Source organism: Ptychodera flava, chromosome 10, assembly GCF_041260155.1.
Source record: "Ptychodera flava strain L36383 chromosome 10, AS_Pfla_20210202, whole genome shotgun sequence".
Classification (NCBI taxonomy): domain Eukaryota; kingdom Metazoa; phylum Hemichordata; class Enteropneusta; family Ptychoderidae; genus Ptychodera; species Ptychodera flava.
In genome coordinates, this window is record NC_091937.1 from 9,558,975 (window position 1) to 9,574,389 (window position 15,415).

General features: G+C 37.2%; 1 protein-coding gene across 1 annotated transcript; it reads right to left on the reverse strand.

The window, feature by feature from the left end:
• Nucleotides 1–5,817: 5,817 nt before the first annotated feature.
• LOC139141412 (uncharacterized) lies at nt 5,818–15,188 on the reverse strand. The gene is made up of 3 exons (XM_070711036.1): nt 15,030–15,188; nt 7,507–7,821; nt 5,818–6,923 (listed from the first exon to the last, which is right to left on the reverse strand). The coding sequence occupies exons 1-3, from the start codon at nt 15,114–15,116 to the stop codon at nt 6,603–6,605; spliced, it is 723 nt and encodes a 240-aa protein (XP_070567137.1). The 5' UTR covers nt 15,117–15,188; the 3' UTR covers nt 5,818–6,602.
• Nucleotides 15,189–15,415: the final 227 nt, after the last annotated feature.

A 15,415-nucleotide genomic window follows, 5' to 3' on the forward strand; every position in this document is an offset into this window, starting at 1 on the left:
TTAACTAGCGGATGTACAATGGTTTACAAGGGTGACATGAGATATCAGTGGTTCAAAAAGAATACAATTCAGCATAAGGTTAACACCTCCCAGCCATAAACACAAGTCAGTGTGTCAGTTTATTTTGGGTGGGCTCTATTCGCCCCCTTTTTACACCGTGCTAGTCAAACTGTTTGCGCATTCTCAGCAAACTCCTCTCATCCCCAAGGACACTGCGTACTTGTCGCTGGTTTCCGCGGTTCTTCGGTGGTCGATGTGCCCGTCAAGGTGACGTGCTATCATCCCAGTCGTCCATTTGCCGACAGCAGTGCGAGCAAAGCCATATATTAACCCGAAGCTTGTCCGGATGTACACGTATAACACGTTGTCACCCACGAGAAATGCGGGAGACTTTCGACCCACATTTTTCACTGCCGTCAAGTCACAATGAAAAATTGCAATGCACCGAGGGGAGTAATGGATGTACTTAGATTCGGTAGTTTTTCAATCACAGCAAAGACGGTCAGTATTCTTCTCCGCTCTTTCACCATTTTGATGTATGAGCATGTACGATGAAAAAGGCTGGGTAAATTTTAGAAAGCCTCGTTTTGATATTCCTACGAACCAATAATTATTTTCGTAAAGATGTAAATTATCATCGAAAAAAGTAAAACTGCGAATTGAGAATGTCACACAATGTGATGAAAAATATTTCATTGTTGGGAAGACCATCATGCAAGTCTTAAGACAGTTTTAGAAGTTCTGCTATCTGAACGTTCAATATCTGAAAAGTGAGTGTGCGTATAATTACAATTCTGAGATCCGCAATACTGGGCAAAGACAGCATCATGTGGAGGGACCGTGTTTTAGCGAAAGAAAAGCGATTGATTTATGATATAGAATGAGCAAAAACCGGCAACATTCAGATACATGTACTGACAATATTGTCAGTCAAGTGATTTGTGCGTCAGTTTCGTTTAGAAGGATCGGCTGTTGTCGGTGTGACTGAGTTGGTGTAAACTTTCTGTCAGAAGAAACACTTTGACAGAGTGATTGTTGCCCGATGGCGAAAGACCCATAAGCGTAGGGTAACTGCTGCTTACTTTAAGTCCTAAATGAGGGTCAACTTCCTTGACCCTTACTTAAATTTCTAACTCATTGAACCTGTTTTAACCTCTTTATTGACACTTGTGTATCTTTTTTCGGAGTAAAAGGCCTTTTAACTCAAAGTCAATGACGCTACTATGGTGTCATGTTGATACAAGGTGACCCACGCAGGTACGTGTCTCTCATTAACTCAATGCATTAGTGAGGATAGCCCTAAACACAAAATTGTAATAGCTTCACGGTCAAATTCAAACACTGCGCTGAAGGGTCAGTTAGTAACAAATTATGCCACTTCTTGCAAGAGCATGTTTGACAGATATTTTCAAATGGCATATGCAGATGACAAAGGTGTCATCAGAGGTTTATTTTAAAGCTGTTGTTGTAAGAACACTTTTCACCGGCTTAATTTTCGAAATTCGAAAATGTTATTTTTCTCCTTTGAGTAAATACAGGCATGGCGGCCATTTTGAAGTTTAAATATCGGTAAATCTTGGGTTATCATTTCTCTGTTACCAACATTTGCACGGTGACTCCTATTTTTATTCTTGGTTTGAAAGAGAATGCTTGAAAGATTCCTCAAGGAAAGTTTGAGCCAAAGTTTAAGTCTTTCACTTTCGAGGCGCGAACTACCTTAACTGAAAATTTTCATCTTTTGCCTAGTCTTTCCCTAAGGAAAATTCAACAGTGTCTTTAAACAACAAAAAATGTGGATCACTATGGAAAGATTTTGAATTATAAACACAATGAAAATACTTAGCGATATTTGAAATTCAAAATGTTCCTTGTCCTCATGCTAACTCTATGGGGAAAATTAAATTTTCTATTTACAAATTTGCAGTTGCCCCAGAGACGTTAAATGAGTCTACAGCTGCGGCAGATCTGCACAAATGTTGTAAAATATTTAGCGTCAGAAAATACTCCTCAAAAGCATTCTACTTTAAAGGAATTGGGTCACTGATATTTATAGGGGCCACGCTGAAAAGTGCGCCACCAAGATTGCACGAATCTACCGATGTTCCGTTGGTAAACATTGCTCACTTTCCTACTTATGGATATACGCAAATCCGCTGTAATCTAGTAAATTTGAATACCGTTATCACCCTTTCATATGAACTTCCTATCCTACATCCTTTTTCCTACCTCACCTTATTTTGGATTTATTTAGCCAGCTATGATGATTGATGTCCAAACTCTCAACTCCGCTGACGTCACGAAAGCTCTTTTAAATACCCGCACAGAAACAGTCAGTCGAAGGCAGTTCATATTTTTCTCTCCTTTTCCCGCTGATCAAAGGTATGCAATCAATGTCAACAATTAATGGAGCTGGCCAAGTGACCCAATTATTATGCATTGCCTGTGAAATTTTTTGTATCGAGGGAAACGTAGCACGTTAAAAGACACCGTTTTCTTATTAATACATTCGCACGAGTACATTTAGTATTGTCTCAATATTTGCATTCAGGACATGAATATCCTGGTTTATCTCACAGTTAGCAATGGGCGTGTTAACATTCTGAAATAAAGACAAGCATGTGGTTACAAAAATAATGACTGGAGATAAATACATGTCAACAGTACCAAAAGAGATGACAAGCTAAACATATCCGAATGGATGGTATGCACAAGCTGTTCAATTCTTCATTTGTTTCCGACACTCATTCACTTACAGTATAGAATTTGACGATATTTTTACGTTATTCTTAGAGGAAGGGGCATTTTTGTAATGTGATAATTCAGCTCAAAATTATCACCATATCCCTCTTTATTGATAATAGATTGTCTGCGCTTCAAACCACCTTTTCAATAATTCATTCCACGAATTTATGCAAAATTAATCAAAATAAATAAATAAATGAATAAATGACTTTTCTTTCACGCGTGTAGTCAAATTTTTATCGATGCTAGACAATTTTTTAGGTCAACAATATTATAATTTTATACATGTCTCCTTATCGGAATACTTAGTTTCTCTACTTAATGGTGCATTAAATTGTACTTCCGTTGACTGTTTAACCGTATCGATGCTATAATGCTATTGTAAGATGCAAAAACAACCAGGGTTTCAATGTTGCTTCACACAAATGGCATATCATGGCTGTGCAAAATTGATCAAAATGTTAACAAACATATATCAATCAATCAATCAATCAAATAAATCTAATACTGTTATGAGATTTATCAAGGCCGTATTTTAGAAATTCATCATAGTGAGAATCATGGCCAAGTTTACAAAATTTGACAAGTTTGAGAGTTAAATCTCAGGGGAAAAGACGAATCGAAGGAACTTCCCATTGTATATGATACATATAAACATGATTGGAACAATTTGGGAGAAAATGATTTTTAACTGTTCCAATTTATCGAAAATGTTAGGTGTCTTATAGCTGAAAGTTGCAATATTACAAATTACCAATAAAAACAAGTGAATTGCAAAAAAAGAAAAGTAGTTGAGCTTAAATTTGCTGATTAAACCGATATTACTACAATATTCTTTTCTCCAAAGCGTGTTTCCACTACATTTTCTCCAGCCCTTTCATAAACAGGGATCAGTTAGGGGCTCTCTAGACTTGGTTCAAGTCTGTGATTTGTGAATGTTTTAGTGGACGCGATGAGTAGGGTGAACGCGATGAGTGGAGTGAACGCTATACAGCGGAGTTTCACCTGAATCCGGCAGAAACTAACTCACTACTGCGCAGACTCAAACGTGACGCATTCAATCGCTGGGAAAACCTAGCGTGAGCTGCCAAATTCCGGATAGGTTTGTACGAAGTAGGAGAGACACAAGAGAAACTATTATAAATGACTTTATTTTTTTTAAATTCACCGACTTGAACCAAGTCTAGGGGCTCTCATGAAACTGACAAATACGCCATCTTTAACTATTATGGGATGTTTCACACTCAGTTGCACAGTACTGATGTACGGGTTGGTGGGGATACAAAATATAAATTTTGACAATATTGCCTTTATTTTAAACTGTGAGACAGAAACTTTCCTATTCTGCTCCATAAATCAAATGACTTGTTTCATATCCCGCTACCCACTTGTTTGAATCTTTAAAAATGCAGGAAAAATTCTATGGCGGCTAGCCTTAACCCTTTCACCACCATGGTTTGTCTTGTTTTCTATGGTAAAGTTGGACCTGTATACAGGGAACTGGGGGTGAAAGGGTTAAAGCACATTTTGAAGTTGGTACGTGGTTGTCCTCGTTCACACGCTGTCATAAAAAAATCGAAGACGATTTTTTTCTGCAGCTCAGAATCTGTGGATCTAGTGCACAGCGCTACAGTGTTACATGCGTGATACATCTTGTTGCTTTTAAAGGGAAACAGTCGTCGGAACTGCGCCTGTGCGAGTTTCTTGTTTACAAACAATGTAAATTATGACAGATATGTTTTAACTTTCATCAATCACCATCGTTCGCACCTTGGTTACAGTGTGGGTCCCGTGCGACCTTTGAGCGCAGTTCCGACGGCTGTATCTTATCCCTTTAACATTGTTGCGTGCAGAATTTTCCTCATGCGCCCGTAGGTATGGCTTTCGATCGACATTATTGACTCGAAATAACAATTGATCTTGAACGCTGTTATTTCAAAATTTATGAAAAGTTATGTGTAAGAAGGCAACATCCATAGAACCACAATCTCTCACCTAAACAGAACGCGGTACTTCCATGAGACTGCGCAAAGGGTGCCAGGTATCAACATTAGTATTCTATTTACAATTCTACTTTAAAATTAATCTTACTATTGCTTGTCCAGTGTTTACGGAGAAAGCTGTAAGAGTTATTGAAAAAAAACGTTATCCTGCCAATTGCCGTACTCATCTTGACAGCTTTTATATTTGAAACGACATCTCGACATTTTACTACAGGTATTACCATTTATTTTTAATTGTATTATATTGATGTGTCAGGTACGCAGATGCGTCGTCGGACTGGACGATCGCGCTTTCGCCGACTGTGGTAAATTCAAGCGATAAACTACTAAGGCAACGGATTAGTTACACACGTATACCATGCATGAGCGATAGTGAAAACATAGATGGAGTGAACTGGTCAAAATGTCGTGGTATACCCGTTGCTGAGGTGGTTTATTGGTTGAATACAGTATATCGAAATTCTGAAAAGTGAAAAAGGATGTTCTCTGAGAGAGAGATAGCGCGAGTCCCAGCTATGTGCCATGTGTCAAATACAGTATTATTTTCATGTCTCGACGAATGAGATCGATGTATTTCATAGCATTAAAGTAAGAACATAAGTATATCTGTACCACAACAGGCCCCTCAGCTATCATAGAATGCTAAACAAAGAACACTTTAATAGGAAACGGAAAAAATTGTGTCAGAAGAAAATGAATAATTAAAAACATGGAGATTATTTCAAAGGCAGCGTGGTAATGATTCGCCATACTAGAGTAGTACTTTTTGTCGTTTGCTTCACTTGTCACAGCTGAATATGCAAAAGCGAAGAATCCCCATTCTTTACGATGCTCGGTCTTGGGCTAGGGTGTTCGTCTAACGACGCCCCCAAATTTTCAAATCTGCTCCCTCCCTCCGCGTGCTCGAAATACGGGAGAAACACGCTTTAAAACGCTAGAAACACATATGTCGATCTGTGTTGTAAAAAACCACTTCCGTTGTTGGGTATGCACTATAGCACAGTGTGGAGGGACTGTGGCTATAGACATTGTAGTGGTTCTTGCTATATGTCTCCCATTGTACCAATGCAAATCTCGTGTATACCAGCCTGCGGTAAGGTTTATTGCTAGTACTGTATACAATCATGACAATAGTACATACGTGTGTCCTGTGTTGTAATAAATGCCTCCAAAATGAAAATCTGGACTGTTTTTAACAGTTTTAATGAATTTTTAGAGAAACCGCTGGACTCATGAAAAAGGTCCCGCTAACAAATGTTGGTCAATGTGATCATTCTCATCCTGGTACGGTGAATTGGTATTAAAGATTTTGATAACTATTTGTATAAATTCTATTGACCTTTGAGTTTGATTGAATCAACCGAAATCAAGGAAATGAAAGACTAAACATTTTAATTTCTTTTTAGATGTTCAAATACGCCCGACAAGATGTGGTACAACAAAAATATAGTTTCAAATATCGCTGTCATGACAACGTATCGTGAATAGCTGTCTCTATAGTGTTACTTTTATCGTTTTCCCATCCACGCAATTTTAATGTTTCTCATTGCCTGTTAAAATACAGAGCAGACCATAGACCCTCCAAACACGGGTCTATAGCAGACGAACAGTGTCCCCCAGGTTTTAAGCCCAAGCACATTTCAAATTTTGACCAAAGGTTCGAATTTATTCTATCATTGTAGTGGCAAAAAAAATGACAGAGACGAGCAAAATATAAGTATGATCACGATGAACCTTACTTGCTTTTAATCCAAATGCATTGTTGTGAAGTGAAATTAACTGCTGGCCGCTATTAACATTCCCGCTATAAAAATATAGAGCTGTTCACCCTAGTTGAAGTTACAAATTATTTTTAAATCAACTAATATTTGACAGCAATTTTTCGTCACTCTCTATCCGTCCACCTTCAATGTTCTGTAAAATTTCTGTTCTGTAACCGATAGAAATCGCATCCGGGAACACTACTTGCTTTCCGCCCCTTCCACTTTCCATGTGACTTTCCATCGGTTTGCATCGAGTGTGGCTGATCAGCAGAGCTGTGAGCAGCACGCCGCCAACGCCGACCAGGAGAAAGAGTGCCATTCTGGCGACGACCGGCATGTGGTGGAACTTCTCGCAGATAATTTTGATTAGTCTACAAGCCTTGTTTCCTATCTGTTCCATGTGTTGACAAATCCCCTGCGGAAAGGAAAAATGCGATAAAGCAAGTTACCATCGCATCGTACTTCCCTAGATCAATTAAAGACTTCCTGTCTGTCACTACATCGATGTACTTGGCTCACTGATTTTACTTGGGTGACCAATCAAAAACCATCCTGAAGCGCCGACACAGTAACAGTGTAAAGAACCACCGACTAAAACATTGCCGAAACGCCTCTGTTTACCATATATGGATATATGCTAATTTGTAGTGAACGATTAACTTTGACTGACAGTTCAAAAGGATGTCGTGCAACCAGACAATTACTGAAAACTATGGTGCGTGTATAACTGAAATAGATTTCCAGCATGAAATTTGTAATGGTGTTTAAGAGCTCATAAAAGATTATAAATTATCCTAACTCACTGAATACAATTTTCGGAAATAAGTGCAGCATTGAATTATTCGGCCATTGTGCAAAACCATACAGAACATTGAAAAAACCTTTAAATTTTAAAGTGTCAGGATTTTTCCGAGCAACAATGTTCAGGGTGCTTAAAGAACATGTGAGGGCTTGTATGTTTATCAAGTTATCTTTACAGAAATAACTGTAAAACCTACCATTATAGTTGTTCTTTCAATATCCTCGGCCAGTGTCGGATTCATTTCGGTAAATTTCGGCTGATCACCCGCCAATGTCTCTTGTTGTATCAAAACGTTATCGGGCGACAGCACCGACGTCTCGTGTTCATTGGTTGTGCCTGATCGTGACGTTGACGGCCTGGATTTTGATTGGTCAGGGAGAACATCATCGGTTTGACTTTGCATAAACTGTTTCACCGTCGGTGTTCGGCTCGATTTATTTTTGTTAAATTGTTTTTCAACTCTCGGTGACACGACTGTTGATTCTGTGCTGTAATGTGTCGTGTTTGATGTCTGAAAGTAAACAAATTAAGGCCGTTAAAATATCAACATACACGGTAAGTCGCACAGTGAAGACACGTGCAGGGCTGGAAACTTGCAAGCAAGAATGCAACTCAGCATTAGACATTCGGACACTCTAACCATTCGTTTCTGATATACAACTTGTATGGGCTTATTCGGCGATAAAGTTGTCACCATGTCATTTTGAATTTCAAATAAATTTGTTTCCATAGTAAAAAATTGTTTACGGCGACCCCAAATTTTTATTTTTGATTGTGAAAGAGAATGGTTGAAAGATTTCTTTACGAAGTTTGAGCAAAAGTTTAACTCTTTCACTTTCGAGGTACTTTCTACCTTACATGTAATGTGAAATGCTGCACTCAATTGGCGAAATATGCGAATAAAATGAAACCTTGTAATTTGTCTAATTGTTGTCAATTGCACGTTGATAGTGATCACCTCGAAAACAAGTCGCCAGAATATTTCATTTCCAACAGGTAAATTGTTACCCTCCCCCCGATAATATTTGTATTTATATGCAATAAATAAGACATCTTGTACATCAACAACGTGACCAGCGAAATATTCTTTTCCCACGGCAGGCATCATCACATCGGGGAGTATATTTATGAAATATTGAATCTAGTATGAACAATAAAAAATACATGTCTGATAATAAATACAACACAACATTAAAGCTTGGGTAACATTCAAGAAATCTTAGAGTTGATCAGACACCAACAAATGAACTGGTTTATTACAGTGTGAATGCTAGGTAGGTGAGCGACCAGCGCTCCTATAAGGGTATATGTAGTTTTGTCAAAGGTATCGAGTTATTTTAAGTAATAATAACCCTGTTTCGGTCTTCGGTTTGTGGTGTGTAAAATGCTTCAGCAGAAATATTTTAAACGGAATTGGGGCAGGCCACTACCGCCTATATGCCGTATAGTCAGGTGGCTTAACACAAATATCGTTACACGAATGACAAAAGTACCAAATTTGCTACAGATGTTCGCATATATGTGTAGATCAAAATTAGCTATTGCTCCAAAAATTTGGGCCACCGGAAAGGCTTAATGACGTCATAAATTCAAAATGGCCGCCATTATATCGCTTAAAATGGTAAAACATGGTTTATTCGCGCCAGTTTTCAATATTTTTTTGAATAAACTGACATAAACATTCTCAATTATAAATAAAACATTAAATTGATGCTAATCAATTATTGTGATGACGTCATAAATCCAAAATGGCCAACCAAATTCAAAATATCCCCATAATATCGTGTGATAATATTCAAATACTGTTAATTAAGCCTGTGTCCAGCATTTTAGTCCCTGAACTGAAATTAACACTCAAAATTACGGACAACACATATAATTGATGCAAATTAATTATTGTGATGACGTCATAAAACCAAAATGGCAACCGAAAATTACAAAATGGCCTATTATGAAGTTCACTATGCTCAGTACAATAGCCCATTTACGTGACAAAATGATAGTTTAGAGGGAATGTACTATTTGTCTTGATGATCCATAAACTCAAAATAAATGATAAATGTACCAAAATTTAGCCAACTAGCTCAACACAAGATACAAACTATTATGAAATTATTGATTATTTAACAATGGCCTCTGTCTGAAAAGTGAATCAATGTAGGCTAAAGGAAATGAGGGCAACTTTACCCATCGGATCTACCTTTATACGTGTTACGATATAGTCAGTGGTTCAATAGTAGTATGATTTCATGATAAAGACCCTGGTCATGTAACGTTGGTCCCCGAAAAAAGGTTTTATGTTCGTGATTTGGTCATTTGCTTCCTTTGTTTGAGAAGCCTGTTTCGTTTGTTGAATTTTCTGGTTTTTTATGTCTCGACGTGTCGTGACAGACACATAGTTTTGTGCTACAGTAGTTCTCTTTTTGGAGGATGTGCTGGCCTTAAAAGACCGTTTGGTCAGGGTTTTGTGAACAAAGAGAAGATTTTTTGTCTTTTAATTTGAAGCTAGCTTATCTTGCTTTTTGCAGCTTTCGTGAATTTTATGAAAAGCGTCTTTGCCTTTCGTTTTTGGTCTCGTTTTGCTGTTTGGAAACTAAAGACATAAAAAACGCCAGGAAGAATTTAAACAGAAATTCGAAGATTAAACAAAAACAAGAACTCAGAAAGATTCTCAGATTCATCAAAAATCTTGCAAATCAAACCTTACAAAATGTTGAAATCAAAGCATTAAGCAAAGGCTTGAAATTTTTTCCCATTCCGAAGTTCCTGTACAGACAAATTTATTCGCATCATAAGATTGTGCAATATCATGAGAAACAAACTTTCAATCAATCAATCAATCAATCAATCAATCAATCAGACATCTGTTCTGAGATAAGTCCAATGTCGACACTACTAACAGCGGAAAACCCAAAATTATAAAACTGTCTCGAAGCAACTTAGATCGCTAGAGGAAATTCCATTCGCAACCCACATCAGAAAGAATATAACTCTAACAGAAAAAACTGCTCTGAACAAGCTCTCTGAAAACAAACAAATCACAATAAAACCCATCAATAAAGTAAGAGGCATAGCAATTGTGAATACGACAAATGACATTAAAGAAAGTTATAGACAGCTGCGAAATGTACACTATTACTGTACATTAAGGCAACACTTGGCGACATTAGCTATACGGTGGAAATTGTATATGAAATCATTTATCTGCGACAAGAAGATCACTGACAAGGTGATTTACAGTTACCATTCCCATAAGTAGAATAATTTGTACACCACGATGGTATCTCCTGCCAAAAATACACAAAACCCAAGCAGAAGGAACAATCATCATCCAACGTCTCAATAGAAATGGCTGCTCGAGCCCAATAAACCAAATCTCGGAATTTCTAGACTTTGTCATAAAACCAATCGTGCAAATTAAGACGACTTTCATATGTCAGGGACACAAAAACTTCATTAACTAGTTAGAATCAATAAAAATACAAGCAAACTCTATTCTGGTAACATTAGAAGTAGTATATAATGTAGAAAAACATGCCAAAATTGAAGCCATAAATGAAATCAAATAAAGCGATCGTAGCGTTGGACTCTGAAACAGTACCAGCCAACTGATACGATACAAAAATACCACACACAACGTACATGAAAGCCTTACTGTCGATTATTCTGAAACGCAGTATATTTTAATTCAACTGAGAAAAATACAAACAAATCTATGGATGCAACATGGGGTCACTAGAAACAGCTGATATCACATACCATGAAACGGAGAAAGTTATATTAAATCCCAAACGTCTAAAAGGTGACATTTTCATGATTTACTCAGGAACAAAACATCAACTTATAACATTCAGAACATTTGTCGAGGAGTGCAACACCCTGTACCCTACCTTCAAGTTGGGAATTCATAATTGAACATTCTATCGACAAAATCTCATACCCCCTGACCTTGTGGTCTTCAAATGCCAGAGACGCAATTGAGAGAAAAGGCTCGACCGTAAAACCCACACCAAACCATCTGACGATATTTCTTTGCCACCAACCTTCAAATGCTTCATTAAAGGTGAATTACTCAGATATGTTGGCACATGCAACAACAATATGGACTTCATAAAGAAGGTCAATTTCTCAACGCAAAAACTTCAACTACGAGATTACAAAGTGAAAGACACAGTTTTTATCAAAAAGTAGTTATGTAACAAAACGTCAGCCATCCTTCATTAACAAAAATAAGAGTAATGATGTAACAAAAAACTTGTCAGCACAACCTCATCAAAACCAGCCTAATCAAACCATGTGATAAGAAACTGGAAAATAATAAAGGGCGACTATACGCTGGCCATGGTTTTCTAGAAAACCTATAATAACGTGTAAAAGGAAGAAAAACATACAAGATATCCTCCTTCAAGCAAAATTCAAACACAAGGAGAGTACAAATGAACGGTCTGAGCAACAATTCACGCAACAATCAGACCACAACATAATGATCTTAGCATCTCTCTTTGATGGCTACCATCAAACTAAGCATGTTGGAATACAAGACCATTCAAGTGACTGAAGTAGGACCCAACTTTGGCCCGAAACGCCGCTAGGAGGAATCACCAACGTAAAAGCTTTTTTCTGGGACCAAGGTCACATTACGAGGGTCAAAGCACTATCGATTCACTGGTTTCTCACCATGTTTCCTATCACGAAATCACATTGATCTACTCACTATACCGTATCATAAACAAGGTTGAACCAGTGTGTGAAGTTGCCTTCATTTCCTTTTATATCGATTCGATTTTTCAAACACAGATCATTGTTTAATAATAAATAATGTCATAAGAGTTTGTTACTTGTGTTGAACTTATTGACTAAGTTGGTACATTTATCTTTTATTTGAGTTTATGGTATACTAATACAAATTGTACATTACCTTCAAACTATCATTTTGTCACGTAAATGGGCTATTGTACCAAGCACAGTTAACTTCATAATCGGCCATTTTGTAACATTCGGTTGCCGTATTGGTTTTATGACGTCATCACAATAATTATTTAGCATCAATTATATGTTTTGTCTGTAATTGGGGTGTTAATTTCAGTTCAGGCGATAAAATGCTGAAACAAGCTCAATTAACAGTGCTTTAACATTTTAGAAAATGTTACGGCGGACACTTTGAAATTAGTCGGCCATTTTGGCTTTATGACGTTATTTAATAATTGATTTGCATTAACTTAATGTTTTATTATAATGAGAAGGTTTATGTCAGTTTATTCAAAAAAATATTGAAAACTGGCCGAAATAAACCGTATTTTACCATTTTTAAGCAATATAATGGCGGCCATTTGAATTTATGACGTCATCGAGCCTTTCCGGTGGCCCAAATTTTTGGAGCAATAGCTAATTTTGATCTACACATATATGTGAACCTCTGTAGCAAATTTGGACTTTTGTCATCGTGTAACGATCTTGCTGTTTTTGTTGCTAAGCACCTGACTAGTAGATGGCGTCGGTCTTAAGCGCGCATGCCCACGGTGTTTTAGCTCAAAAAGAGTATGAAATCTCTCCAGAATAGTATAATTCCACTGCAGGGTGATAACGCAGGTTTATTCCACATCTCATAATTTCTCTATTTGTCTCCGTTTACAGTCGTTCGGTCCGTTTGTTCGTTTGTTTGTTTGCTTACCACCATTAACTATCAGTGGTTCAGGATGGTCCTACTTAAATTTGTAAATCAACAATTGTCCCATGGACCTTGAATGGAAATGATTATTGGAGCAGTTTAATGCTTTGTTATTTTCTGTTCCTTTATTTAATTCTCTTTTCGTCTTCCCTTTATGTTTTTGTTTGTTTCTTGTTATTTTGTTTTTACTTGTTTGTTATCCAATCTAAAGGCCGTATGATCATGCAACGGAAACAGATAAGATAAGTTGCAGTACAGAAAGAGCAGACGGTAGCTATCAATGCTAAGACTGAACGCGCCTCCAGGACAGATATTCAGACCCTCAAACTTTTACAATACTTTTTGGTTCTACCGCTCATTGAGGAGGGGGTGGTCATTTTAAATCATAAAGTAAAGTTTTCGTCGACTAATGTAACGAAAATCGAAAATTTTGTGTACCCTATAGAATTAACACAGGGATGGCGGCCATTTTTAATTCTAAGTGTCGGTCTGCAGAATGGCCATTTGTTTCTCTAGGAGTAAATTTTGCACAAAAAACCATGATTTTTATTCTTGATTTGAAAGGAATAATTTAAAGTTTCCTTACGAAAAGTTTGAGCAAAAATTCAAATCTTGCAGTTTCGAGGCGCGAACTACCTTAACTAAAATTAACAGAATATATACAAACATCGACATCAAAATTAATCAAACGGCATAGCATGACAGCAAATACTACGAAACAACCCACCCACATATAAATATACACACGCATTTACACGGCACGGCACGACAGTACTAGTATAAGGCGCGACATGTGCCAAGCGTTATTTAATGAGAACGAAACTATGATGTCGTATGGTGATTATGATGTCGTACTTTCTGATAATGCGATTTTCATACAGCTCTGTCAGGTCAGCGAATACTATCTATCTCTGTCTGTCTGTCTGTCTGTCTGTCTGTCTGTCTGTCTGTCTGTCTGTCTGTCTGTCTGTCTGTCTATCTATCTATCTATCTATCTATCTACTGTCTGTCTGTCTATCTATCTATCTGTCTATTATTTTATTTTTATCCGTCTCTAAATAAAAAATAGATAAATAAATATACTGTTTATATATATTCTTACACTTCATCCTATATATATTTTTTAAGAAGAAAATATATTAATGTATGAATAAGGTGTAAAAATATATATATATATATATATATATATATATATATATATATATATATATATATATATATATTATATATATATATATTATATATATAAGTATACATTTGTCCTCGTTGGCAATTACAGTAATCGATGTGTTTTCGCCGGTTCAAAATTTCTACTTGTACTAGAGCTTATCGTTTCCCTAGCCATAGCCAGTTGATACACGCGACATAAACTTTAAGTACCTGTTGCTTCTTGTGGTTCAATTCAGCAACACAAGGAGAGCTGATAAGCATATTAAACGAGATGCAGTTATATCGGAGCCAGACATTGTGTCATAATGCACAATGCTATTTATTTGCAAATCGTAAATACAATGTAAAAGGTAAAGACATAATTTGCGTCTTGCTATTTTATAATAGTGCAAACAAGTGTAAATGTATGCAAGTGATTCTGCTACCGATGTTACAATATAGGCCCTATTGCATTGCGAAATGCTGGGAATATAAAGAGAGCACAAGAACATTAATCGTTAGGAAAACAAGCAAAAATCGCAATATAAGCTTATAGTGTTAGCAGGGAAAATGACAACGTGTTGCGCTTTCAGGGACGCCAGTGTGTGTCAGAGAGAGAGAGAGAGAGAGAGAGAGAGAGAGAGAGAGAGAGAGAGAGAGAGAGGAGAGAGAGAGAGAGAGAGAGAGAGAGAGGGGGGGGAGGGGCTTGCGACTGGCAAATCGGGTTGTAATTAAGCATTTTGTCGTGAACAGATGTTGACCTTTTTAACGATGGTATGTTAACGATATCGATATTGTCCATGCAAATAAAGAACAACCATGTCCATATATTCGTATTGTGGCTATAAACTAATTTACATTAGACCGACTAAATAAAATTCTCGTAACCTTTTGGTACTTACCTGCCCAAGTATTCCTGGTTTGGCTTCGGTGTTAATTATGACGGCTAGCGCCAACATAATGACGACTGTCACCACCATATTTTCCATTTCATATACTTTAAACCATCATAGCGGTATATGTGTGCGTGCTGCTGGGATAGACTGGCGATTGAAATTATTGAAAGAGGTCGCACAGCTGACTCACGTGTTGCGTGTACAGGTCTCGTTGGATTGTTTTAGTGCGTTTGCACACGTTACGTATGTATATTGTCGTCTACATTGCAACACAATATACGCTGCACTCTAAAATAAATTTAGAAACGTAATAACTCCACAAATTCTCCAACTCGCTCATGTGCAGCAGCACGAGGGAACAAATGCGAAAACACTTAGGGACTGGACATAAA

Excerpts from the sequence above, each read along its gene's own strand:
- LOC139141412 (XM_070711036.1), bottom strand. The coding sequence starts at position 15,116 with ATGGAAAATATGGTGGTGACAGTCGTCATTATGTTGGCGCTAGCCGTC. Across the intron at positions 7,822-15,029 it reads AACCAGGAATACTTGGGCAG|ACATCAAACACGACACATTA; the intron begins GTAAGTACCAAA and ends GTTTACTTTCAG. Across the intron at positions 6,924-7,506 it reads TTGAAAGAACAACTATAATG|GGGATTTGTCAACACATGGA; the intron begins GTAGGTTTTACA and ends TCCTTTCCGCAG.